The 26,181-nt window shown below is 42.7% G+C and overlaps 1 protein-coding gene across 2 annotated transcripts in view; it reads left to right on the top strand.

The window, feature by feature from the left end:
• CREB3L2 (cAMP responsive element binding protein 3 like 2) overlaps nt 1-26,181 on the top strand; it is a 111,188-nt gene that overhangs the window by 63,155 nt on the left and 21,852 nt on the right. For both annotated transcript variants that reach the window (XM_046670596.1, XM_046670597.1), the window contains exons 2-8: nt 2,115-2,331; nt 15,538-15,713; nt 17,323-17,410; nt 21,085-21,269; nt 23,305-23,451; nt 24,398-24,456; nt 25,737-25,805. In XM_046670596.1, coding sequence (XP_046526552.1) covers nt 2,115-2,331; nt 15,538-15,713; nt 17,323-17,410; nt 21,085-21,269; nt 23,305-23,451; nt 24,398-24,456; nt 25,737-25,805 — 941 coding nt within the window. The remainder of the gene's footprint in view (nt 1-2,114; nt 2,332-15,537; nt 15,714-17,322; nt 17,411-21,084; nt 21,270-23,304; nt 23,452-24,397; nt 24,457-25,736; nt 25,806-26,181) is intronic.

The following is a 26,181-nucleotide window of genomic DNA, read 5'->3' as shown; positions in this document are numbered from 1 at the left end:
TAAAGTTGTAGAAGGATGTGTGACATATGGTTCCATTTGTTTAAAGTTTAAAAAAATTCATATGTATGTAATGGAAACATACGTATGTAGTAACAATGTGAAGACTTTAATGGGGCTGATAAACACCAAGTTCAGGGTAGTAGTTAACTTTGAGAGGAAAGAAGGGGAATGGATGGGAGCTTGAACAGTCCCTTCATGTTTTATTTCTTAATAAAGAAAGAAAGAGTAAAGAAAAAAATGTTGCAGCTGCAAACATGGAAAAATAAGATTTTTTCCAAAGGATGACTACATAGCTATTCATGGTACTATTCTCTATAATTTTTCTGAATGCTTAAAATATCTTATTATAAAATGACTGAAATAGAACTCTCCTGGTAATTGTGATGCAGACTGCTGGCATTTGGGAATTCTTGCCTTAGATGCTCCTAGGGCCCTTTCTGTTCTCAGTGTGTCTGTACACAGAGACGCACCAAACCACCGAACCACCCTCTTGTGTTCTCCTACATGATCGATGCCTAGGAGGACTTGCCCAAGGCCTGTGGCTTCCTTGCATTCTGTATTCTGTCCTGATGAGATGCAGCCCCACCAATCTAACTCTGCTTTAAGGACCTAGCCTACCAGGCGCTCCTCTCTGTTGTCTGCTTCTCTTCTTTATTAGAGGAGAGGCTCTGTCCTACAACTACCCTAATCTTAGAGCTCTGACCTTAGGGTCCCCTCCTGCCTTCCATTCCCAAGCTGCATTCATTTTCATAACACCTTCACTGACACTTCATTTCAGTGGTAGCACTTAGTTATCCGTGGGAATCCCAAGAGTTTCCATTGCCTACCCCAAGAATCCACATTTGCAGTCAGTTCTCTTATTGCTGTACCTGCTTTCATGACTGCCTTTCTATACCAGACGTGTCCCTAAAGTTTAATCCATCAGGATGACACCTGTTGGTATATGACTCAGGGAATGTTTAGAAGGAAGAAGTGGCTCTAACAGCTGGTGCCAAAATGGACTTTTAATTTGAATTTTGTTATTATTATTGTTAATATACTCTATAGCAGTGGTTCTAAACCAAGAATGATTTTTTCCCCTAGGGACGTTTGGCAGTGTCTGGAGACATTTTTGTTTTTTTCAAAACTAGGGGAGTGCTTCTGGCATAGAGTGAATAGAGGCCAGGGATGCTGTTAAACATTCTATCACGCACGGAACAACTCCACCCCTGTCATAAAGAATTATCCAGTCCAAAATGCCAATAGTGCTGAGGCTGAGAAACCTGCCTTACAGATCCTTAGACCATGAATATCCTCCTGTCAGTGAGAGAGAGTGGACAGGGCTGCAGCTCCTTGAGAGGACCAAGCAATGTAGGAATCCCTGTGAATATATGTACAGACCATTCCTGTATTATCTTAATGGCGTGATGGGGGTTAGGGAGTTGATGGTGTTGGAAATGGAAGATGAGAAGAAATTAAGGAGATTCAGGAAAAGCTGCAGAGGAACAAAGTCCAGGTGGTGGGGAGAGTAGAGGGAAGCTGCCTGTGATGCCTTTGAACTTGGCACCTTGCTATAAATAGCACTCTCATGCAACAGAAATACAGGATAGCTTATTTAAAAATATTCCCAATGCAAAAAGTGGTAGATAGAGTGATGGCCACTAGTGAGTCGTGCTAGCCTCTGTCCACACTGGTCTGCAATGGGTTTTGCTGTTCTTCTCATCAAGAGGTGGAGTCTATTTTGGTTTTCTCCCTCTTGGAACATTTCTGCCATCATGTGAGGAATCCCAGCCTGATAAAGCCTCTTTGAGCAAAAGGCCCAGGTGTCCAGCTGTCCAGCCTAGCACAGCTGCCAGCTAACCTTCCAGCTCCCTGTAGCTCTATCAGTGAACTCAGAAGAAATCAGCTCACCACACCCCCCAACCCCAAAGCATGGAGTAGTGAGAAATAATAACTTGTGGTTATTTTAAGCCACTCAGTTTTGGGGCAGGTTGCTACACAGCCATAGATAACTGGATATTGTATATTAGCGACTTCATTTAAAGCAGTGCGTGATCTATTTGCCTTAGAATCTGTGTGTAAATATCAGATCATGGTTCAGAGAAACTGAGTTCTTCCTTGTTTGTTTCTTGTAGCACTTCTCAGAACTTCTGGATGAGTTTTCCCAGAACGTCTTGGGTCAGCTCCTGAATGACCCTTTCCTCTCAGAGAAGAGTGTGTCGATGGAGGTGGAGCCATCGCCAACGTCCCCGGCGCCTCTCATCCAGGCTGAGCACAGCTACTCCCTGTGCGAGGAGCCGCGGGCCCAGTCACCATTCACCCACGTTACCACCAGTGACAGCTTCAATGATGGTAAACTCGGAGCAGGGGAGACACCTGGGACCTGGGCACCTGTGACTCTGAGCTCTTTGAGGGTGTGGAGTGTGTGCTATATTGTCGTCAGCACCCACTTTAGCCACACCCCTGCTGTGTGTAAAGCTCTGTGCTTGGGCTGAGGGGAAATGCAGAGAGGCACAGGACACATTTATCTACCCGAGACTGTACTCTGGGAACTTGTAACTGAACGATAGTAATTGCTTTCTTTGACCCTGTGGTTTGGGCAGCACAGCATCCTTTTACAAATCAGGTTGGCCTATTTGATTGATAATTCCAGTGAGTCCATTATTTCAAGAGGTCATGTCATTTTTTATGAGAAAGAATTTTTGTGACCACTCTTCTCCATAGAAGCTCCTTGGGCATCCTCTTAACCCATTTTCAGCATGTTCCGTTGACCCCATGTATATGAGATCTTGGTGAGCATTCCTAGACTTTCTTGTTGGTGACCCTTTTATGCCCATGATCAATGCCATTGGTATGGTATTTGTTAAAGGTCTAGTTTTCCTGGCCTAAGATGTTTTGATCGTTACTCTATAGACCTTTAATTGGTATATGCTATATCTTCCCAACTCTCTAAGGTATGTATACCTTTTTAGTTTGATTGTCTATGTTTTGTTTTCCTAGAAGTATAACCAGCTGTTTTAATACCTTTAGTAAGTTTTAAAAACTGTAGTCTCTAATCTTAGTTCAACATATGCCTTCTTCTCAGAAGAGGATGATGTGATAGGAAACAGTCAGTAACTTGACCTTCTCTGGCTTGACCTGGGTGTCCTGCCTGACTCCTTATACCACTGTACATATGGCAGCATCTTTTGCAGTGGCTGCCTAGGGAACAATTCCCTCATGTTTCCTCTCGTTAAAGGCAAATGCCTGTATCTACTTCTTCAAATAGAGTGTTAGCTTTGTGGGGGATGCATCTTTCAGTTGGGCTTCAGATCTGTTACCAGCCTCTGAAAGAACCAACTTTGGGACCAATAAAATATCATATCTTGGGACAGAAAATGCTATAGGTTTTTTCTTTAGCATCTCAGATACATTATTCCTTTGAGTAGAGGTGCACTGATCAGCAGCCCAGGAAATTTGGCCTTATATCCTCAGTGAAGGGAATGCCCCAAATCTGTGAGTGGATTCTTTCTTGGCTGGACCCTGCTGGAGCCTAATTATATGCTCAGATTTTTCCTGGCAAGAGGTTAGGTGCATAATGACTTAATCCTTCTCTGTAGTTTGTCCACTTTCTCTACCTCAGATCAGGAGAGTCGGGTGAGGGCAAGTCTCCTGGGAAGAAAGGGAGGGAGCAGAACTAAAACAAAAATTTCAGCTTAGAGAAATTCGTGCAATCCCTGCCTTAGTTTTATTATTTTAAGAGTGGACTCTGTTGTTAGATGAAGTGTTGGGCTAAATGACTTTTAAGATTCCTTCCAATCTTGAGGTTCTGTGTGGATATGATTTCTGTTTCACATTCGTACCTGCCTTTGTTCATGGTTTTCCCCCGTACTCGCTTCACTGCCTTGCCTATATTATTCCTGCAATTCCTTTGATGCCTCTGTTTTCAAGCCCTATTTCCTTTGTGGAAGTCATTTCCAATACCTCTTGTATTAGTTATCTATTGCTGTCTAACAAATCTCCCCAAATTAATGAATTGAAATAATCATCATTTATTACCTCTCATGACTTCTGTGGGTAGGCAGTTCAGGAGTGGCTCACTGGGGTGGTTCTGGTTCAGGATCTCTCGTGAGGTTGAAATCAGATTTTGGCTGCGGCTGAGGTCATCTGAAGACTCTTCCAGGGTTAGAAGATCTACTTTCAAGGTTTCTCCCTCACATGGCTGGCAAGTTGATGCTGGTGAATGGGTTCCTCTCCGTGTGGGCCTCTCCATGGGGCTGCTTGAGTGTTACCACAACATGGCAGCTGGCTTCCCACAGAGTGAGGAATGCGTTCTTGGTATAGTTGGGAGCATAGCTGCCCTCCAAAGAGTGAGGGATCCAAGAGCCCAAGGCAGAAGCTGAGAGACCCTTTCTGACCCAGCTCTGAAAGTTGTTCTGTCCTGATTCATTGTGACAGGAGACCATACAAGGACATGAACGCCAGGACAGGATCACTGGGGAATGACTCAGAAGCTCACTGCCACACTTCTCCTCATAGTGATGTCTGTAAAGTGACTGCTTCCTTGTCTGAACTCCTTTATTACCTTTTACCAGTGCCTTCAGTGTAGCCATTCATTCACCTAGTGGTTCTTGAGTTGTTGAGGGGGAAAGTGTGGAAGACTAAAGCATGTTCCTCACCTTTGGTGCTGGCAACAGGACAGACCCCTGCTCTGCTCTTCCATGCATCACTTGCCCCCTAACTGTGCAGACACACTGGGCTGCATGTATTTGATCAGGTGGTATTTCTTCACTTATAACAATTGTCTTTTACAGGATCAGGCACAGTGCCATGTAGGAATTGGTGTTTTGTAAATGCTTTATGATTCATTCTAAAATTCATTCCATAGCTATTTATTGAGTACCAACCTTGTGCTTAACCTACCAGGGACTATTCTAAGCATTGAGAGAGGAGGTAAAGGAATGTTCACAATTTATAGAGATCTCTGCCTCATAGAGTTTACATTCTAGGATGTGAGAGGGAGGAATAGAAAATACAAAAAATAGAGAAGTAAAATATGTAGTATATTAGATGGCGATCAGTGATAGACAGAAAAATAAATCAGAAAAAGGAGTTGCTGGAGGAGGGGCAGAAGGATGCATCCTAGTCCATTTGGACAGCAGACTAGGTGGCTGAGAAACGACAGAAATTTATTTCTCTCCGTTCTTGAGTCTGGAAGTTGGAGATCAGGCTGCCAGCATGGTTGGGGGAGGGCCCTCTTCTGGTTGTAGACTTCTCGTTGTTTCCTCACATGAAAGGAGCGGCTAGGGAGCTCTGTGGGGTCTCTTTTATAAGGGTACTAATTCCATTCATGAGGGCTCCACTCTCATGATAGAAGCACCTCCCAAAGACCCTACCTCCTAATACCATCACATTGGGCATTAGGATTTCAATATATGAATTTTAGGGGGGGCACACAAACACTCAAACCATAGCAGGGGGGAACTCAAACCTTAAATAGGATAGACAGGGAAGGGCCTTCTTTGAAGGTAACATTTGGCAAAGATCAGCCAGGGGATGAGGGAAAGAACTAGATGTCTCAGGTAGAGGCTTTTAGGCAGAGGAAACGGCAAGTGCAAAGGCCCTGTGGCAGGCATATGATAACAATGTAGTGATATTTATATTGTGTTCAGACAGTTATCATCTGTGGACTAGTCAGCCGTTCCACAGCCTTGCAGTTCTAGAATATGCAGATTAGAGATGGCCTAAACAATCTAGGCAGATTCACTTTTCTGTTCAATTCCACATATGTTTGTTGAACACCTACGGTGTGGCAGGCATCGTCCTAGATACTTGTGGGACACAATAGTAAGACTTAGACCCTGCCTATACTGTAGCTCAGAGTCTACTGAAAATGCCATGTACTCCACTACTTTATCAGACAGGATATGAGCAATGTCCCAAGAGGAAATTACACTGTAGAAGTTCAGAGCAGAGAGAACACGTCCACTGAAGATAAAGGGAAAGTTACATGAATGAGGCAGAATTTTATTCGGGCCTCGAAGCTTGAAGTAGAGTTGAAACAGTGGCAATGGTTGGAGGCAAGCAGATAGAAGGCTAGGACATTGATTCTTCTAAAACAAGATTCCTAGTGAAATGACTGCAAATAAGCAGATTTCCCAAAGTTCAGGGTCCATTTCTCTTCCGTGATGATGCCATTCTTTGTTCCTTAATTCTAATCAATATAAATGCAACATAAAGGAACCCATGGGAGCCACCTATGGTAATAGCTTAGTGTGAAGAGAAATAATCAGTTGATCTTTTCCAGGAAGGCTTTCTTATCTTTAGGCCAAAGCACAGACCATTAAGTTCCCCCAACTGGCGCTCATTCTATTTATAGATCCTGTGTGGCAATGCACGGTGCTAGTCATTTGCTGAGAACAGGTACAGCAGGCAGATATATTTTGCAAACAGTTTGTGATCCACAGTTTGTCTTCGTTAAGAACCAGTTTTTCTTGGAGTAAAAGCTACCTTCCTATGCCAGCAAAAGCATTTTCATAAGTAGGAAATAACGAACACAGGTAGTAACTGTTTAAGATGTATGAAATTGAAGTTAGGCAGGTGCGTGAATGGATGGGGAGTTTGCCCAGGAAAGCTGGCTCTAGGTCTTAGCGTCAGTTATTTTTCTGAGTTCTATGGGTGGGCAAATGTTTGGGAAGAGAATTACCGTATCCATTTGAACCCCAGTTTGCATCCCCCTTATGGGAGGGTCAGTCCACAGGGCTGCCTCTTCAGCTGCGTGCTCTGTCAAGCAGATCACCTCCCCGACGGAGGAGGACGGTTCTTTAGGCGACGCATAAATAGGCACCATTTAAAAATTGCTGTTTGCATTAAATTTAATATTCTGTATCTCTTAACGTTGTGAAAACAGCTTAAGCCATACTAGGAGTCATTGTTTCGAGTGATAGATAGTGAGTGAGTATTTCATTATACCCGGGAAAGCCAATGATTCAGATTTTCTTGTCCCGTATTACTTAGATTAAATGCAATTCTTCTGTAATTGCTTCTAAGCCTGAAACAAAGTGATAAGATAAATGCTTTGAGTAGAGACTGTCCCAGATTATTAGGATTTTTCTCTTTATTCTTCTCCCTCTTTCTCCCTTTTTTCTTTCTCTTTCTCCCTCCCACCATAACCCTTCTTTCTTTTTCTTCTTCCTTCCTTTTTCTCTCCCTGGTTACCTTACTCTTCCTCCTCCCTCTCCCTCCCTCCTTGAACACCAGGCCAATTATAGGGCAGATGTTGGTGTTCTTATTCTGTTATTCTGTTGTGAACCTCAGATGGACTGTAAATTCCTAAAATTATATACAAAATTTTGGGCTATCAACATTTGTCAGTTTTTCTGCTGAGAGCATTTATAACTTTTTTTAGATCTTCAAAAGAGTCTGTGACCAAAAAAAGGTTGAGAAATACTGGTCTAAGATTACATAGGCGTCATCTCTCTTCGGGGCTGAATTTGACTGGAGACTTCTCTGAAACACTGGAGCTAAAGAACTTCATGTGGTTCTGCAACCACAGGAGCCAGTCCTAGGAATGTGGGCTTGGTCTTCGAAACCACCAGAAAAACATCCTACATCCAGCTCATTCATTTCTGCCCGTGGTTAAGGCTGTTAACCAGATGCTAAGCAGGATTTTCTGTTTTTATTAAAAAAAAAATGAAGTTATAAAGAGATAAGCAGAAATATCCAAGCAGAATATTTGTGGATATTTTATGCTTTGATTGAGGAATAAGAAACTATTTGAATGACCAAGGCTTGAGCCTCCACATGTGGGGGTATCTTCATGATTACTCTATTTTAGTCCTTTTCCTTTGTAATCAAATTGAGATGCTAGGTATCCATTTGCTTTGTACTTTAATTTCAATCTTCTTCCTAAGATGATACAAGAACCAAGTTAGAAAGTGTATAAAATTTCAACAGACTCAGCGTATAATATGCTGATATCAAGTGATCTATTATGGTATTTGCACATGCACAAATCAAGGTAACTATTTTGGGTGGAATAAAGGATGGCAACTGTGGCTGTTGTAGGTCTAGAGAGGGTGGGGCCAGGAACATAAGTAATCATCTTCCTTCTCATTAACCTAGTTGGGCTTCTTGAGCTAGCAGAGGCAAGGAATGGCTGGGTAGGCTGGCTTAGTATGGATGCCCTAAATTTATGGAGCTGTTTTCACAGGTGAGAATGGAAACAGTAGTCTATGAGCTAAAGATGAGCAGATGCTGCTGATATGAGATAGCTTGGGGGAAATAGGTGGTGGAAGCCTGGTGGAAGACAAAGACTCAGGGTTTGATGGGAATCAGGGCCTTAGGAAAATGGGATGGTGTTTTTTGGAGACTAGAAGAAGAAAATAATGTCTCATGCTGATGATTCCAGAGCAGGGAAGGTGTGCATGAATGTAGAAATGCAAAGGTGTATAACATGCATGGCAAAGAAAAAATGCGGGGCCGGCTCCGTGGCTGAGTGGTTAAGTTCACGCACTCTGCTGCGGCAGCCCAGGGTTCGGATCCTGGGTGTGGACATGGCACTGCTCATCAGGCCACGTTGAGGCGGCGCCCCACATCCCACAACTAGAAGGACCTGCAACTAAGATATACAACTATGTATGGGGAGGTTTGGGGAGATAAAGCAGAAAAAAAAAAAAAGAAGATTGGCAACAGTTGTTAGCTCAGGTGCCAATCTTTAAAAAGAAAAAAAAAAAAGAAAAAATGGAGTTTGAAAGGATTGGATGAAACCCACAGCAGGATTAGCACATGATCCAGGATGCTGAGTAAAGGGGAGAGATGAGTCTTAGATGACTTAGGTTTTCTGTTTGCAGTGTTGAAGACATCTTGATGTTGAAATGTTTCCAACGAAGTAAGACATGAGAGAAAGTCACAGAGAAGTAATGAATAGCTGTATCTTCATCACATTTAGTTTGAGCTACTGACAAGAATATCAGTTTGAGCCATCTTAGAAGGGGTAGATTCAGGGGTAGAAAAGGGAGATGTGTTTGTCCTCCACCTGCAGAGAGTAGGTGGGTCCTCTGACATGGGTGGGCTCAAGAAAGAATGTGCTTGGGTTGGACAAGCAGAGGAACAGTTGTCCTCTCCAAGTCTGAAACCTGGGCTTGTGGTATATGCTCTTTTGCTGTTCATCACCTTTTTTGATATGACCTTTCATTTTCTTTTTCTAACAGGTAAAAAGGATAAAGATGTTTCCCCCTGTTTTTAAGTGAAATAATGACTTCTTTGTCTGCCTAGCCATTGCAATGATAGTATGAGAAAGCAATGTTTACATCTATCTGGCATTAAAATGACTTTGGATATTCATGAGTGAGAGTCATAATTTCAATGAAGAAAAAAATATACATGAGGATCTGTGTGTGTACTAAATAAATCTTTTGAAATCAATCATCTGTTCCAAGATATTTATTTAATTCATACTCTAAACACAGTATCCTGCAGGAGGACCGGAGATGCTAAACAGAACACTGGTAGAGTATGGTGATTAATCTCTGGAATCAAATTGTCCGGATTTAAATCTGGGTTCTGCCACTTACTAATGATGTGATCTTGGACAAGTTGCTCAACTCTTGGGTCTTACTTTCCTGAACTTTAAAATGGGAATAATACTACTACTTTCCTCATACTCTTGTTGTAGGGATTCAATGAATTAATACACATTAAGCATTTATAACAGTGCCTGGCAGTTAGTAAGCACTAAATAAATATCAGCTATTATTATTATTGCGTTATGCAGATTACTGCATAATTGAATACATAATTTCTGGCCACACTATGAGTGACAGCTGTAAGGCAAAGAGGTTCTATATACACAACCAGAGAAAGAACACGGAGTGAGGGAGGTATCTGAGAGAAGCCGTGTTGATCACGGAGGCCTGTCTGATACATGAAAACGTTTAGAATAGGGCCTGGCACACAGTGAGCACTCAAAATTTAGTTATTTATTGGTTGGTCTTAAACTGGGGTTCTTCACCTTGAGAACGTCGGATGAGAAATCTGTATAAACTGAGATGAGAAGTATAGAAAAAACCAATATTGCACCTCTTGTCGTGGCTAATTACGGGCTCAAAATAACATTAATTGAAGAATAAGCACTCTTGGCTAGAGATCTGTTTAATCATTGGTCTCTTGAAAAGCAATATACTATAGTGGCCAAGAGCACAGGCCATGGAGCTAGTTTGCCTGAGTATGAACGCCAGGTCTGCTCTGTACCAGCTGTGTAACTTTGCATGAGTTATTTCCTCTCTTAGTTTCCTTGTCTGTAAAGTGGAGGTAATAGTAGAACGTGCCTTACGTGGTTCCTTGTGGGATTAAATTAATTAATATGTGTAAAGATGTAACAATACTTAGCACACAGTAAACACTCATAGTTACATGTTTGCTGTTTTTACTGTGATCAGCACCTCTTCATGTCACTCACGGCTGAAGGTTATTTCAGGGTTAAGGCACTCAGAGAGGGACCATGGGCAGACAGTCCTCCAACTTCCACTTGACTGTGCGGTGGGCTGTAGTTTAAAATGACTCTGACACACTCAACGGAATTCTTGCCCCTCTCCCAGCCTCCAGAACCCAGCCTTAGCATTTTTCCTTTAAGAGATTTTTATATCAAAAATCGGTCAAGATTTGCCTCGTCCTTTGAAAAATTTCAGAGGGCAGACACAGTTCTCAAATGCTGAGGAATGTAGATGAGGCATACTTATTTAATTTACAAAAATTCCTCTTTCACTTTACACATGTCATATGAATAGCAAATGGATGTATAAGTGTGTACATCATATAAGGGGTATTTGTCCCATGTGATTCTCTTTTTACGAATATATGCGCACACTTTGTATATACATATGTATGTGTGTGTGTATATATATAAAAATATTTATAACATATTTATAAAGATGCTGCCTACTCCCAGTTTAGAGTTAATCTTTCTTTCCAGGAGTCGGTATCTATTCAATGCGGTTATTTGTGAAGCACATATGGAAGTGATTGAGGATCTGCATTTTGGTGTTGCCTTTGCATTGGCTTCAATTTTGTGTCTTTTTTAGCCCTGCTGTCTTGGTAATCTTGGCGTCCAGCCCCATTGCTCGTAGCTGCTCCATTTCGTCCTTGGCTGTGATGGACTAGCTCATCACCGTGAGACAGTGGCTTGTTTTTGTTTTGTTGCTGATAGCTATGTGGCAATACTGAGGACACGTGCCAGTTCAGTTTGGCATACTGAGTTTGGACAGGAAGCTGTTTAAATAAAATCAGATATGATATGGGGGTTCTTCTTACGCCTCACAGTATGCACTACTGACCTAATTGGGTGATGTTTTCCTTTTGAAATGAAACTTAAAAGGCATGTAGACACGATTTAAGAAAAAAAAATTTTTCATTCAAAGTCTGAACTTCAAGTTTTAGGAATTAGAGGGTGTAGACTCTTGTTTTTGTAATTTAGCCAGTAGCTCAAACATCTAAGGGTAATTCCAGTTCTAAGCCGTGGTGGCATTACTGATCTTTAAAATAAAATTACCGTTAAAATAAAATTACAAAAATAAGGTCATGTGGAAAAATTGTCGGACGTGTTCTACTTATCCCCTTTCACTCTATCCTTTGTTAATCCCCTACCTCATAGGTTACATCTGTCATCTTGTTTTCTCTGACTTGATATTTATTTCCATTGAGGGACAGAGTACAAGCCAACACCCAGTAGTTTAGTGTGAAAGCTCTTTTCTCTAATTTCAGCTGCCACTGGAATGTTGTTCTCAGCAAACTTCTTACTGACTGACTTTCTTCATCTTTAGTCACTTATTTTGTGATATAACTGGTAGGTCTAATCAGTCAGTCTACAAATATTTATTGATATTGGTCACAATTGATGGTTTAGGGGAATTATAACGGAAACAAGGTACAGCTATTTTGTTGCAATAGGTTCTGATGAAATGGATTTAACTTCTTGTATGTATATTCAGCTACATTGTATCAGCCAGTGATGTTACTGCGTAACAACCCCCCCCCCCAAAACTCATTAGCTTTAACAATAATCATTTATTATTATAGTTCACACATCTGTGCCCTGGCTGGAGATTAGCTGATTCAGGTGGGGGACAGCTGAGTGATTTTGCTGTATTCAGCTAGATTCACTGACATGTCTAAGGCCTGCTGAGAGCTGGCTGATCTTAGCCAGGTTCATTTGGGGTAGCTCTTATGTGTCTGTCATCCTTCTCTTGGGATCAGTAGATTGTCCTGGCACATCCTCCTCATGTGATGGCAAAAGTACAAGTGTGTAAGTCCAGTCATGCAAGCACATTTCAGGACTCTTCTTATGTTAGGAAACTAAGATCCCATCGGCCAAAGCAAGTCATGTGACCAGTCTGAGGATGGGGAGTAGTCTGCCTTAGGAGGGCACTGCAAAATTACATGGTAAAGGACATGGATTGAGGGAGGAGTGAAGAACTGGAGCCACAGTGTCATTTATTACATGTGTTAAGGTACTCATTGACTCTTGTTGAGTCAGGGGACGCTGGATGGGCCCCTTGAACCCCTGCGGCTTCTATCTAATAATTACCGTCATAAGGCATAAAGTAGAGCAGGCAGAAGCAGGCCATGTCCACGTGTGATCACCCAGGGACAGTATATTCCCAGTACAGGAAATTTAGAGATAGTATAACATTTAGAGAAAAAGAAAGTCACACATGTTCTGAATTATTCCCCTGAGATAGTTGCACTATTTTGGCATATTTCTTTTCAGTCTTTTTTTCTATCACTTTCTTCATTATTAGTATATAGATTTATATCCAGGCTTTTTTCTTAATATTCTATTGTAAATCTTTGCCTTGTTATTAAAAAGGCTTTGTACGTGTAACATTACTGGCTGCCGAAATATCCCATTGTATTGATGTACCAAAATTCACTAACCTTTCCCTTGCTCTTTAATGTTTTGGTTGTTTCAGTGTTTTGTGATTATACATAATGCCTCCGTGAGCATATTTGTGCAAAAATCTTTATCCACATGTTTAGCCGTTTCCTTAATGGAAAGAATTCTGGTCAGGAGGGCAAAGATCTGGGTTCTGTTACTAAATTGCTGTGTGATTTAGACCTGTGTGTCAGTTTCCTATCTATAAAATAATATATTTGAGCTTGATGGCCTTAAACTTCTTTCTAACTCAAAAAACATCTTTCAAGATAGAGTAATAAGTTGCCGTATTGAAGTGGAAGCGTGAAGGCACCACCAGTTGTCTGTCCTCAGAAAAGCTTGGGAGGAGAGGCAGCTTCCGTCGGCTTCTCATTGGAAGAGTTGGTTGTCTTTGAGAGAGCAAGTTTTGTTTCACAGTTCAAGCATCATCATTTGCCCTTCAGTCTCCATCCCGGCTATAGCAATGATTATATATGTATAGAATTTTTAAGTAGAGGTGTAGGACACTGAACATTAAGACTATAATCTATCTTGACCTATTTTATGAATGTGTGTGCTTTGAGAAAGGCTTAGCTAGACTGGAAGAACTGATTTCACTTTGTATTTGCTTTTTGTATTTGTTTTTGCCGTTTCTTTTGTTTGCCTTGTGGATTAAGTTTCGTCACCATAATCAGAACTGCATGGACAGCGGGTCGGGCCTGATCTCACAATTTCCTGGTAATTACATGTGACCTTTTTCTCAGGGGTGCCGCCTTCTTGTTAATTTTAATATATACCTAGGCTGTATTTCATCTTACTCTCTCTCTTCCAGCCTCTGCCAGGGTAAATATTGCTCAATGTGGACAGGCTGTAAGTGTTGACTGCAGAAAGCAGAGGCATCAGCGTATCATTGCTGAAGGGAGAAAGTGTGATCTGTGCGCTCTCTGTCTCTCCAGCCCTTCCTCAAATCTGTCCTGAGGGTGTCTTTCTCACATGTGATAGAGCCTTCTAGTTCCTAAGCTCCTTTGGGGAGAGGTTCTAGAATCTTCTTTTGGCTCCTCATACAGTTGCTTCCCTAACCTGAGCCAGGCGCCCATCTGGCCAGCAGAGGTCTGTGTCAGGTACAGTGTGGTCTCCTTCCTCTGGCCGCCATCAAAAGCCCCTTTGTTTTCTCCCTTCCCCCTCGGCCAGGAGGTGGCACTCACCCCGAGAGTGATGGAAATCCCCCAGCACACCACAGCACCGAGCAGCTCTCCAGAACCATCTCTGAAAGCAAAACATCTTCGACCAACAGAAGTCTTGTGCATCTTTACTTTACCTCAGGAAATAAATTGGGGCTCTGATAATTAATCATCAATTATAAGTTGGATTTAGGGAGAAAATAATTTTCTTTGTGAATGTGAATCTAACTTTTTCTTGTGATTGAAGGAAGTTGCTTATGAAATACCATTTTAATAATTGCGAACTTCAGATTTTAGCTTCTGTGCCTGCTCTCCCCCGAACCCTAGCAGTTGTGAATGATTTTTATCTACCTTTTCGTAAGGAAACTTGAGTCTAATTCTTGAGTGTAATGTGAATAACTTTGCTTGCCTGTACAGTAATGGTTCACTAAGCATGTGGTGTGTGTGTTTAAGTGTTTTTATAAAGCAAGGAGCATATCCTTGCTTTATTTTAGCAAAACTGGGATCAGGTAAGGAATACTGACTTTGGGAATCTCTGACTTGTTTTTTTCTTATCCTACACTTGTTTGCAACCTCCTTGTCTTTTCCTTTCCTACCCTCCTCCCCCCTTCTCCAGGGCTGTGCTGAGGCACTGGCTCTGAAGTAACTTGGTAAGAATCACATGGTACTGCGTAGGCTCCTAGAAGAATGTGTGTTAAATGATAGTGGTGCTTCTGTCTGTTCTGTCTTGTTGCTTCATTGCCATCCCCAGGCCTTGTGATAATCATGAAAGCCAGTGGCAAGCCAAGACCCAGGCTTGCTAAGATCCATTCCTTTTCTCTGCATGAGTATTTAGTCCATTTCAGCAAGGGACCGATGTTTGTTACAAACTCTGAAGTTTCCCAGAGGGCTAAGTAAAGTTCTAGAAGTCTAGATCAGGTTTAAGGCATAAGTGGGGTCATAGGGAAACAGAAGAGCACAAAAGGCAGAGAGTGAGAAGAAAAAAGCCAAGAAAACAAACAACTTTCCGACAGTGAGAAGGATAGAGACCTCGTTTCCATCATCTCTGGTCCTCTCTCCTGAGACCTGGTTGCTAACCATTCACTTCTTATTTTTAAATGTGCTTACTTATTTTTGAATAGATAATACATTCTCTTGGTTTGAAAACCAAAAAGTATAGAACGTTACACATTGGAATTCTCCCTCCTATCCTGTTCCCCATCCACCAGGTCTCCTCCGTCTTGGCTCAGGAAGTCAACTTTTCTCTTTCGTATGATCCCTCTTGAGGCACACTTACACTCAAGCAAATATTAATGTAGACTCTTACTTTGCCATTCATTTCTTTATCAATTGATCTTCTCTCTCACATCCTCACTTTATTTCCTGTTATTCTACTCTCAATGATTCTTTGTTGGAGCTTTCTTTGAGGAGAAAGATCAGTGGTCACTTGTTTTAGTTATGCCTGATGACCCGAACAAATTCACATGTGTGTTTGTCTTTTTCCCATAGATGAAGTGGAAAGTGAGAAATGGTACCTGTCTGCAGACTTCCCATCAACAACCATCAAGACAGAGCCGATTACGGATGAACCACCCCCAGGACTCGTTCCCTCTGTCACTCTGACCATCACAGCCATCTCCACTCCTTTTGAAAAGGAGGAATCTCCTCTGGAAATGAATGCTGGGGTATACTCAATTTTCCATATAAACAGATTGGATCAAAAGATACAGATCCTCATTCTCCAATAAGGCATTTAATCTTTTTAGAGCTAGTGGCTGTCTATGTTTAAGGATATATGACTATGTATGTACGCATGTATGTATCAAGGATATATTGATTTGGTGTCAGCATTAATTATCTACTTCCTTTAAAGGCATTGCCTAGAAAAACTGGTGGCAAGTCTGATTTTATTTTTTCTATGATTTCTATTACAAAATAAAACAGATAAATATCCATGGTAAAAAAAAAATTTTCTGTAGGACTGATTTTAAGCCTGTGGCAAGGGAGTGGTTAAGATGATGATGCAATCCATGGCTTACAGGGCCATGGCTTTCGGGAATGCCAGTTCCTATGTTGCATTTTACCTTCCTAAGGCATTGCTGAGTTGCCCTGACCCAATACAGGGGTCTCCCACCTACTTGTTCTTATTGTATTACCTGTAGAGTACATAAGAAATTGGAATTTCTTCCTTGCTTGATTGAATCATCCTTGTACATCTTACAGATGTTGGAAGCCAGTCCTAACTTTCCTTAAGTTCAAAGCCTCAGGTTATTAACAATGACTCCCCTGACATTCTTCAAGTCAGGTCTCCTCTGAGCAAGGGGGAGTAGTCTGCCTGGACAAGGTAACTCAGGCGCAATAGAGACCCGAAGCGTAGCTGCATATCCATTCTTAGTGCTCCTACACGCTATCTGTGTGGGAGATGAAGCCTTGTAGGATGAACACCTCTGCAACTGCCCTCTGTCACTCCTTTCTCAGTAGCTGCCTGAGTCCCTTTATTGGACTGGGCTTCTAGAGTATGTGTTAGTCTCCTTGCTGGACATGATTTTAGTTCAATTGATTTTTTTAGGTTTTTTTTTTTGAGAAAGATTAGCTCTGAGCTAACATCTGTGCCCATCTTCCTCTACTTCATATGTGGAATGCCTGCCACAGCATGGCTTGACAAGCGGTGCCACGTCCGCACCCGGAATCTGAACCGGCGAACCCTGGGCCATTCAAGCAGAATGTGTGACCTTAAACACTGCGCCACTGGGCTGGCCCCTAGTTCAATTGATTTTTAAGTGTGTAACTCAGAAAGGTTAGGTTATGGTCTTGCTTCCTGTGCTTGGGCCAGATGCCTTTTCTCCTTTCTCTACTGAGTATTTCATGGTTAGATGTTGTCAGTTATCAGAAATCCTAGAGAGAATGGATGGGCTTGGCTCACGTAGTTCCTACTGCAGGACAAACTGGTGGAGGCCTGTGGTCCTTTAAAAACTTACCAGACTATTTCATGATAAAATACCTCCATATTACCTTAAAAACAGTAGAAAAAAGCACTGATATGTGAGCTCTGGGTTTTTAATTTTAGAATTGTGAGGGTTCCATCAACGGTAATGCCAGGTTTGGCAGTGAGAGAAAGGTTAAGAACTAAAACACCTCCTTGTCAAAGAAGCAGCTTGTGCTCAGGGGCCTCAGCCGGCTCCCGAGAAATGAGGCTGCCCTGAGAGGGGGACACAGATGACAGATAGCTCCCCTGTGTGTTTCTTCAGGGTTGTTATTAGTTTTTTAAAACTGTGTTTGAAATCCTTCCTTTAGGTTGACTCCTCGTGCCAGACCATAATTCCAAAGATTAAGCTGGAGCCTCATGAAGTGGATCAGTTCCTAAACTTGTCTCCTAAAGAAGGTCTGTGTGCCCTGCCTCCATTCCTTCGGGTTACGAGGTGTCGGGGCAGCGTCTAAAGAGAAAGGGAATGTGGGAGAATGTGCTGGGGTTCGTTCGTACCACAGGCACAGCTTGCTTTATGAAAGAGCTCTCTTCTGAAAAATCTTGATTCTAAATACAAATTTCGAAAGCTAAATTTTATTTACCCATCTATGTACATGCTTAATTTCCAGCTGAAGCTTTTACTTTACTTTTACTCCTGGCCAGGATGATTTTTCAAACCTTTGTAGGCTGCTGTGAGACTTGGGTGCTGGCGCTCAAGAGCGCTGCTGCTCTGAGGCCACCCTGGTGAACCTGTGAATAGAACCCAGCTCCCTGCACTGGAGTGAGGACCAGGAGAAGCGAGGAAACAGACTCCATGAAGGCACCTTGCCTGTTTAAAACAACTCTAGTTGAAACCCTTTGTAAAGTGAATTCACAGTTTCTCTCTCTGATCCGTTCAGTATTTTTAAACGTTGATCTTGGATGACAATAGTTGCAAGGAGCCTCCTACCTATTTGTAATGTTCCTGTATCTCATGGGCTTCTTGCCATCCATTTAGAACTAAGTAATGTCATACTTGAAGTTGTCATGCTTTCCCTTTGTTTTCTTCTCTATGTCGGTTTCTTTCTGACTTCTCCCTTTTGTTCTCATGTGAAGCTCATTGTCAGGACTTCTGAACACAGACCCCTAAGTCTCGTGGAAGGTAGAGAAGCAGTCTGCCTTGTTGGCTCAGATCCCCTGCATGGGCCATGCTCTTCTTCATTCTGTGCCTTTGGTCATGCCATCACCCCCCTTTGTATTTATATTTTCAGTCCAAGTTTAGCAGGACGGTTTATTCGTGTGGTCAACAAATAAGAAATCTGTATTTGTCTTTGTCATAGAAAAGCTATGTGTGCTGTGGTGTGTACTTAACGTGTTGACGTCACACACGAACAGTTCTCATGGAAGCCTAGTCTACCTTCATTCCACTAGAAGCTAAGTCAGGATTTGATTTGTGAGAATTTAATCAGGGTTGGCATTTGCCTTTATTATCAGTAAAGAAAGGATTAAATTTAAAAAATTAATAATATGACTAGAATCCATATTGAGATATTTCTTTGCACTGAGTGACATGTATTATTAGTTCCTTTCAGCTTTATATACTAAATATTACTAATTTATATATTACTTGCTTTCAAGTAATTCCTTTTGTTTTTATGACACCTGTTACTGCTATCGCTATGGAATACACTTGCTCTTTTAATTTATGTTGCAATATGTTTCAGAAAGTGTCATAAGTGTAACAGCAAATCCCATCGTGGCTTCAGAATCTGGGATCGCTGGAGGAGAAATGTTTCAAGAGTAAAGTGAATGGCGGTCCTTTCTCATTATCCTAGACAAACAGAGATTAGGAAATTCAATCCCCTTGATACCTCAGGGCTTCTAGGCAAAGGACCTCGTTGTCCCCAGCCCTTTCAGTAACCTAAGAGTGGCATTTCACATGATATTTAGAAATCTGATACTGAGGCACCTGTGGCCAGGTCAGTAGCTCTTGATAGATGGGAAAGAGGAGATTCAAGTTTGCTTCGCGTTTCCTGTCATACATTTCCGTTTTTTGTGGGACACCCTCTGCCTAGAAAGGAGAAAAGTATTATTTGGCTGGTGCCAAGTGAAAGGGACAGGTAGGCTCTGGGTAGGTCCTCTTGGCTTGTTCTCCCGAATGTTCCAGCACAGCGTGCAGACAACGGGAGCCCCTAACAGGTTAGTCAGCTCCCGGTGTTGTTTTTCTTTTAACCATTGTTAAAAGATAAACAGAGGTGTGTTATAAATTTTGAGTTTATTTGAGCAAAAATCAATTCGAATCCAGCAGTGCCAAACCGGAAGTGGTAGGGAGTGCCCCACCAACAGAAGCTCCGAGGGACTTTTATAGAGTAGAGGCGGAAGCAAAGTAGGGGAATGATTGTTGGCTGTAGCTTACAGCCCAGGTGGCTGTCTGTGATTGGTTGTCCTTAGGTTTTGATTTCATAACCTTGAGGCATTTACAGGCTTAGATTTTGGTTTGCTTACGTAGGCTGCCACAGCATTAAGGCCACCTCAGTCTAATTGCCTCCTTGTTTAATTTATTTAACACCATAAGGTGCCATAGGTATTTGTGCCGTTGCGAAAACCTTGGTTAACCCTCTCAGGACTCCTTTCTAGCCAAGCACAGATTTAAGGCTCCCACTTACCCTGCTCAGCTGCCTGGAACTGTTGGCAATAGAGGTATGTAGGATTGTTTTAGAATATTCTTTAGCTCTCAGTGCTCACAGACACTAAAAAACCCAGGCAGCTATTTGGCAGAGAACAAGGAAAACATCTAGCAAAAAGTAATATGTTAGAAAAAGAGGAAGAGGAAGGTTACAGTGAGAGAGAGAGAGAGAAGAGAGAAAGAAGGGAAAAAAGTGTTCTGTGAATGGTGGGGGTGGCTGAGAGGGACATCACCTGTTGTTACCTCGGATATTCAGGTATTTTAGAAGGAGTGAGAGCTACTTTGTTGTCACCTCCAAAGGCAGCTCTGGATCGGGCCATTTTTCTTAGGTTGGTCATTGTGCCTCAGAAAGGCCTTGCCATCACCGGTACGTCAGGCAGTCTCTGATGAAGAGAAGAGGAACAGGCTGAGGCCCTTCCGTGGCCCCAGGCAGTTCTCTAGCCAGGCAAGCCCAGGGGTGTGGGAGGCACCCAGGCACCATGCCCAGTTCAGAGCTGTTGTGCTAAGGGATGCGTTGTCCTGGGGGCCCTGGGAGAGGTGTAGTCATGAAAGGCTTGCCCAAGATTATGTCCCTTGGCTTAGTAACTGTGGCTGGCTCTCAAGGTATTTCAGAAGAATGAGACCCCAGAACTCTTTTTATCAGGTTGAACTCAGAGTGGATTCTTCCTCCAGGAGCCCATTCCTGCTGCCCTGGAAAGGGACGCCCACTGCGGCTCGCGGGCCCTGGCAACCAGTGTGTGCCTCCCCAAGGAGAGGCGAGGAATGGACTTTTAGATGCTGAGAGACTTTGCAGGAGAAAGCCTCACTGCCCCTTTTATTTCCCAGTGCCTATTTATCTATCTACAAATGGATTTCATATTTTCTACATGAAGAATGCCTGGCATCTTGCCTGCAGTCCTACCATGCACATTCCTCTAGAAATAAATGAACTATTCTCAAACCCTCATGGGCTCCCAGGTTTCGCGATTTTTTTTTTAAAGATCATCATATTAACATGGTTTACCACTCAAACAATAGAAGCTACACAAAATGAATACAGTGAAAAGTTATGCCAACACAGTCCCTATCTACCCTAATTTCCCCCTGCCCCCATCAGGTCATAATTTTATCAGTTTCTTATCTATTTTCCAGTGTTTCTTTACACCGATACAAACAAATAGGAGTCTGTATTCTCTTTCTCTCCTTTTTCATACAAAAGGAGGGCTCCATTATACACTGTTCTGCACCTTGATTTATTTTAACCCGCTCCCGACCATACATCTTGGAGATCTTTCCACATCGGCACATGGAGATTCCTTATTCTTTTGTTCAGCTGTCCCGGGTTCCTCTGTATGGATGTGCAGTTGTTTATCCGCCCCCCCACCCCCACCCCCCCGAGTCCTACTTTGTTGCTGTCTGATGGATGAAATCTGTTTTCTTCTTTCAGCCTCCGTGGACCACCTGCACTTACCGCCCACCCCACCCAGCAGCCACAGCAGTGACTCAGAGGGCAGCCTGAGCCCCAACCCACGCCTGCACCCCTTCGGCCTGCCCCAGACCCACAGCCCGGCCAGAGCCGTGGCCCGGGCCCCCTCGGCCCTCTCCAGTTCTCCTCTCCTCACAGCGCCTCATGTGAGTATTCCACCTGCGTCTCTGGGCCTGAGCCCCTTCCTTCTGTCACTCAGAGCTTCGCCCACAGTGGGTGCCATTCAGGGCCACTTGATTTTCATTCTTATCAGAAAGTTTATGTTTAACTGCCAAAGCAGGTGATAATCTTAAAAGAACATTTTTTATGAGCTGCCTATAATCTCACAAAGCTAACACAATTCTCTTCCTGTGCACACTTCCAGTTTTTATTCATACGTTTATTTTATGTAGCTATAAGCATGAGGAATAAAAACGTGTTGTTTTTCTCCTCAAAGTTATATCACAAATATTTACCATCAATCTAGGTGGTCCTTATGACCTACAATAGGAAATAACTTATTTTTTAAATAAGCAGTCTTTCATGAGTTTGGAAATCTCTCTGAGATTAGACGCTTTGATGTCTAAATCTCAAAAATACAATTTAACCCTCTTTTGTCTGTGGGTCAGCTCTTAACCTAGCGACTCAGGTGTAGAAATCATGAGTTGTCATTCATCCCTCACGAATATAAGGACACCATTTTCCAAATAAAAAATAGGGATAGATAATTAACTTCTTATTGTTCTGAAGAGTTCCTTGATTTCTTTCAAGATTTAAAAATTATAGTCAACCTTATTGAATTTATAATATCACGCAGAGCAAATTTAAATGAAATGAGATATGTAAAAATTCGATAAGAACCATCTATTGATGAACATAATTTTGAAAATTTGAATTCAATCTGTCTCAGAAAGTTCTAGAGTTGTGGCCACATTTTTATGTATCACTATTACTGAAGTCAAGGCAATTAACTCTTTCCATCTCTATCTTTACCTTCTCAGCTCTAACCGGACACTTCACTCCTTCGATTACTGGAATAGTGTTCATCCTGTGTATCTGTGTGTACTCCCACAATCAGTCTGTTCTACGTGTTCATGGAGGAAATCCCCCCATATCATCCTCTTGCTCAGCAACCATGTTGTGTTTCCCTGTTAACTACTGGTGTCAAGCCCTAATACCTCTGCTTGGTACCAAGGGCCCCCCCATGTGTGCCCCAACCCGCTGCTGCTTCAAGAACTTCTTGCCCATGGTAGGCAGAGCGGCTGCTTCAGTTACTCTTCAAAATACTGCCTTTTGCGTGGAAGGCCCTCCTCTCTCTACGTAAATCATCCCCTTTCTTTCAGGAGGCCCAATTCAAGTCTTACCTCCTACCCTAATCCTTCCCTTAATCACATAAATTCAAGTGTTCTCTTTCTCCAAATTTTTAATGTGCCCTGAGTTAATATTACGGTGTAGCGTTTAGTTGCTCTCATCCTTTCTTGTGTATCGATTCAGTCTCAATCTTGATCATTAGCTGCTTGCGAGGTGGAATTTGTTTTCAGTCTTCCACGGCATTTAACGTGGAGCTAATATGCAACAGGTATGAAATTTGTTTGACTAATTATAGACACGTCATTCTAATTTGAGTTAAATGAGATGAGCTACAGTTCTCATCCTTGCTGATGATGGACAGTCTGTGACCGTATTGACCAGTGACTTTCATGGAAAGTGCCCATAGGTGCATCCCTGAGAGCCCTGGCTCCTTAGCTGTAAGTAGAGGATAAGGAGTGACCCCTCGTGTGTAGAGAGCATCTTACAAAATTGTTTTTTCAAGAGAACAACCAAACTCTTTCCCACAAACAGAGCTCCAAGTAAATCCTTCATCACTTCAAGGCCAGGAAATCTCTAGGGATGTGGGAAATGAATTCTGTCCTTTAATTTTGACCTTTCAGCTAGAGGGGTACTTTCTGGGAAGTCATGGGTGGATATTTCTTTACCTTTTCCCTTGAATTATAAATCTTGGGTTATAACAGTCACATGAGAGTGTCTTCTCCATCTTTGCTTCTACTGTAAAGTACCCATTTACCACCAAAAGCAGATGGGCATCCTTTTCTCTCAGCCATTTGCAAGGTATTATAACAGACTCTCCTCACCCCCAGGAGGAGATTCCTCAGTGTCCTGGGTGTTTTTCTCTGACCCTCTTCTGCTTCTTGGTCTGCATAGAAACTGCAGGGATCAGGCCCACTGGTCCTGACAGAGGAGGAGAAGAGGACCCTGATTGCTGAGGGCTATCCCATCCCCACCAAATTACCCCTGACAAAATCAGAGGAGAAGGCGCTGAAGAAAATCCGGAGGAAAATCAAGAATAAGGTGAGCCCTTCAAATCTAGGCACTTCTGTGAGCAGAGACAGGGAGCAGAACCAAGCCCACATGCTCTCCCTCCCTTCCCAATGGCCAACACTGGCCCAGCCCATGGTGGGGACCAAGGCTTGCCCCTGTCTTCCTCCAACCCCTCCATCCATCCTCTAGGCCAGTGGACTCCCAAATCGGGTGTGCACCCTCCTTAGTGCCCAAGATGATCCATTCAGGGATGGGAGGAAAATATTAGAACGTCCATTTACATTTATTTTTTTGTTGCAACCTTTTAAATTTCTGTTTTATGATGTGCACCGTATTTCCTTCTAATTGGCATGTATATAATTTGTAAATAAATATAAATACATTGCAGGTGTTTGCTTAACTTTTTTTTCTTGATAGAGGTTTGATTAAAAAGATTCTGCAGACCACCCTTCTATACCTGGGTCCAGCAGTCTCCTGGTTCTAGTCCCCTACAGTGTGAATCAGGGCTGGTGAGGCCCAGGGGCAAGCCTAAGGCATGGGTAGAGCAGGAGGGAGGAAGCAAAGAGAGGAAGAAGGAATGAGTTTAGTTATAACTTTCATCCATGTGCAGAACCAGGAGGGAGTTTGTATGTGGCCAAGCCCAGCTGTCTTCTTTTATATTTTATAGTCGAACCACCGGAGGTCCATGGAGTTGAAATCATTTAAGACCATAAGATGGTTTATGACCCACGTATTCTGTTCTGACCACTAGGGCCTAGTTTGTTGGAAAGTAGGTGAGAGCATAGGTTGGTTGAAACCAGAGAGGAGAGAAGTGATTAACAGATGAACCAGCAGGTTAAATAAATGAGGAGTGGCCACAAAAGTGAGCAAGACTTTGCTGATTTCTGTGGTAATGGCCTCCGTGTCTTGCATTTATGCCTAATCGGTTTACTGATATAGCTGGAACTTAATCCTTTTTTCTCCTTTTATATCTCAGATTTCTGCCCAGGAAAGTAGGAGAAAGAAGAAAGAATACATGGACAGCTTGGAGAAAAAGTAAGCCTTCTGCCAAACTGGTTGTGTTTATTGGGCGATATACATAGAGAAATGTGTGTGCCGAGCATCTGTTTTCCATGAGAAACCTTCATTCTGGCTGCCATGAAAGCTGGTTGGTTAATCAGCTATGTTTTGACTGTCCCCTAGTGGTTTTTAGAAGGAAAAGCTTATACGGACGGTGAGAATTAGTACACTCAATCTTAGGATCCTTGAGTCCTTGAGGGCTTCCTTTCAAGCAAGTACAAATATTAACGTTTGGGCACGTTCCTGGAACTCCTCAGAGGAGAGGCACTGTTTGGCCAGAAGGAGCAGTGCTAATTAATCAGTTCCCATTGGCCACACTCCCTCGCTCCTGAGAGTAAGCAGACAGAGAATGAAATAAGTCAGGTGGCATTCTTTATTTCTGTCCAGTATAGCTCATGCTATAGGCGAGTGACTTTTTTACAAAAGACACCTGATGGCACCTTCTGTTCTTCTGAAAAGGCTGGAAGGTCAGGAGGGCTGTTAGAAAAATATGAATTCAATTCAATTTTGTATTAGCCCTAGAAATAATTCTCCAGCTGACCAACTAATATCAGTTTCAGACGGGAATGTGGCCCCAGCCCCAGCAATGAGTCTTCTTGTGTCTCTGGGGAAAGGAGTGGTCAGTGGATCCTGGCTGGTTCTTGAAGTTCCTACTGAAAGTTAGTGCTTCTACCTCCTGATTGAGATAGTGGTAATTTAGCGCTAAGTAGTCCTGTTTTGTTCCATCATTTTCTGTAGGGATCCAGGGTCAAGATGTTTCAATGAAAATCTCTTTATTGCCTCGTTGGGGCATGCATGCTCCACCGCCCGGATTGCTTGTCTTGAGGTCCTGGGTTCTTGTCTTCCCCTCTCACCCTATCCAAAACCCCATGGCTTCCTGTCAGTCCTTCTGGCCAAGAGTACAGTTAACGGCGCCCAGACTCCTGTAGTGTAGAGGGAGGAGTGTGATGGGCATTGAGAGCAGGAGGGAAGGGCTGAGAGAAAACAAGGTTGCAACACCCTAAAAGAGTTTATGTTGTGTACCATCCCTATCGATTTTCCACTATTGAGGCACTTGCTACTCAAGTCTAATTTTATTTTCTTTTGTTTCCTTTTCCTTCTTGCCAACTCAGGTTGGCCGAGCTCTCTCCCTCACCTCCCTAGAACAACTAACGCCCGTCTTCTTTCTCTGATCTCCACCTACCTCCACCCTAGCTGCTGCCTTAGTGTTTGCTCTTCTAATAAAACTACTTTTCTTCTTTCTCTCTCTTCTCTAGGGTGGAGTCTTGTTCAACTGAGAACTTGGAGCTTCGGAAGAAGGTAGAGGTTCTAGAGAACACCAATAGGTAAGTGTCGCTGGAGTGAGGAGCTGGTGGCGCTGCCTACTGACAGGCAGGGAAGACGGGGCGGATCCAGGACCAGAGCCGGAAGGAAGATGGAGGTCACGGGACAGCCCTACTCCGCCCACCTGTTCCTGCCCCACACCCACAGCATATACACACTCATGCGCATCCACGTTCTTTACTTTCCTAAAAGAAGTAAGATTAATGAAGAGGCTGATCATGGCTATTATAAGCGGGTTAAGGAAGAGGCTTGGAGGAAAATAAAGTCAATATCTTTGGTTCTCCTGAAAAGGACATCAAACTTCAGACATGGACAAGGAGGTACTGGCCACTTCCCTGTCGCCCAATTTGAGTAAGAAATGGTGTTTATTCATGAAAA

Source organism: Equus quagga, chromosome 8 (genome assembly GCF_021613505.1).
Source record: "Equus quagga isolate Etosha38 chromosome 8, UCLA_HA_Equagga_1.0, whole genome shotgun sequence".
Classification (NCBI taxonomy): Eukaryota; Metazoa; Chordata; class Mammalia; order Perissodactyla; family Equidae; genus Equus; species Equus quagga.
This window is presented reverse-complemented; position numbering and strand designations above follow the sequence as displayed.